The sequence below is a fragment of the Cyprinodon variegatus genome, unplaced genomic scaffold (assembly GCF_000732505.1).
Source record: "Cyprinodon variegatus isolate N-32 unplaced genomic scaffold, C_variegatus-1.0 Scaffold2344, whole genome shotgun sequence".
Lineage (NCBI taxonomy): Eukaryota > Metazoa > Chordata > Actinopteri > Cyprinodontiformes > Cyprinodontidae > Cyprinodon > Cyprinodon variegatus.
In genome coordinates, this window is record NW_015152797.1 from 413 (window position 1) to 2,232 (window position 1,820).

General features: G+C 47.5%; 1 protein-coding gene across 1 annotated transcript in view; it reads left to right on the forward strand.

Annotated features, from left to right (window-relative positions):
- Nucleotides 1–513: 513 nt before the first annotated feature.
- LOC107080801 (transient receptor potential cation channel subfamily M member 4-like) overlaps nucleotides 514–1,820 on the forward strand; it is a 13,751-nt gene continuing 12,444 nt past the window's right edge. The window contains exon 1 of the mRNA XM_015369006.1: nucleotides 514–1,213. Within this exon, the coding sequence (XP_015224492.1) occupies nucleotides 1,043–1,213 (171 nt within the window). The 5' untranslated portion in view covers nucleotides 514–1,042. The remainder of the gene's footprint in view (nucleotides 1,214–1,820) is intronic.

Sequence of the window (1,820 nt, forward strand, 5' to 3'; positions counted from 1 at the left end):
AGGCTCTGAGCTGCAGGATTAAAGGAGCAGGAAATAAATCACAGAGCTGGAAATTATAGACTGTACAATAAAACAGAACAATAAAATAATGATGAAAATAAAAGTTATTTCCAAACAGTGAATGAAAACTACTGATGGAGGCAGGAGCAGCAAAATGTTTAATCTGAGGACAACGTTTTGCCTTTTACTTCCCACCTACACCTGTACTTTCCATTCCATAGTGCTGTCTGTCATCCCTTCATCCGCTTTCCATCAGACAAAAACATCCAGATGTTAATGGATGAATTCAGAGCCAGACATCCAGACATCCAGTGTGAGAACAAAGCCAAGGAGCTGCCATGGAGGGAAATGAAGGAACGTCTGAGTGGTAGAGGTTAGGGTTAGGGTTAGGATTAGGATTAGGATTAGGATTAGGTGTTAGGGTTTTAGGGTTAGGATTAGGATTAGGATTAGGATTAGGATTAGGATTAGGATTAGGATTAGGATTAGGATTAGGATTAGGATTAGGATTAGGTGTTAGGGTTTTCTGTTTCACATCTTTCAATGATTCTTTAGGACTGGATCCAATCAGCTGATTTCTTTACAGAGAAACTTTGAACCTTCAGTCTGTTTGGAGGATCTAGCTCTATTATAGATGTAGACAACACAAACTGCTGGGGTTGCTCGATTAAATGGTCTAATATCCAGAATTCATGTCTGGCAGATTCAAATAGTAAAACCTCTGCTTGAGAGAGGAGAGACGTGCCAAAGGAAAATGTTTCTCTGCATGAATCCACCAAACGATGGATTATTAAAGGATAAAAAAAACGCTGCGAGCTGCTTTGATCTAGATACATGCAGATGATCTGGTTCTGGAGGATGAAGCTAGTTAGACGAGGTGGACCCAGACGTCCTGAAGCTTCAGCATGTGGAACTCATTTCCAGTCAGTGGAACTGGAGGCTGGAATTATCAGAGGCTCTTCTTCTCTTTATTTATTTTAACCGTTTATGTGGCAGTGTGACTGGTTAACCCTTTACTGGGCTCTGATGCTGCCAATCATAGATGCAGAGCACACAGAATGTTTTGCATCATGTTGGAACTGAATTGTCTTTAATGAATTCTTGGAACGATGTAATCAATGGAGCTGCTGGTTTCTGCAGAGTGGACAGCGTTCTGAAGCAGATGACAGAAATCCGAGACCACGACCGACGGCTACGTCTGCTGGAGGCACAGGTCAGCAAACCAAACGCACCCATCAGGCTTTTATGGCCTCCACAGGTTTCCATAGTTCTTGGTCCAATCACAGTCTCATCACAGTGCTGGGCAGACAGACAGACAGGCAGGCAGGCAGGCAGACAGACAGGCAGGCAGACAGGCTGGTAGGCAGGCTGGAAGGTAGACAGACAGACAGACAGACAGGCAGGCTGGTAGGCAGGCAGACAGGCTGGCAGGCAGACAGACAGACAGACAGGTAGACAGACAAGCAGGCAGACAGGTTGGCAGGCAGGCTGGTAGGTAGACAGACAGACAGACAGGCAGGCTGGTAGGCAGGCAGACAGGCTGGCAGGCAGACAGACAGACAGACAGGCAGGCAGGCTGGTAGGTAGACAGACAGGCAAGCAGGCAGGCAGGCAGACAGACAGACAGACAGGCAGGCTGGTAGGCAGGCAGACAGGCTGGCAGGCAGACAGACAGACAGACAGGCAGGCAGGCAGACAGACAGGCAGAAAGGCAGACGAACAGACAGGAGGGCAGACAGACAGGCAGGCAGACAGACAGGCAGACAGACAGACAGACAGGAGGGCAGACAGACAGGCAGGCAGACAGACAGGCAGACAGA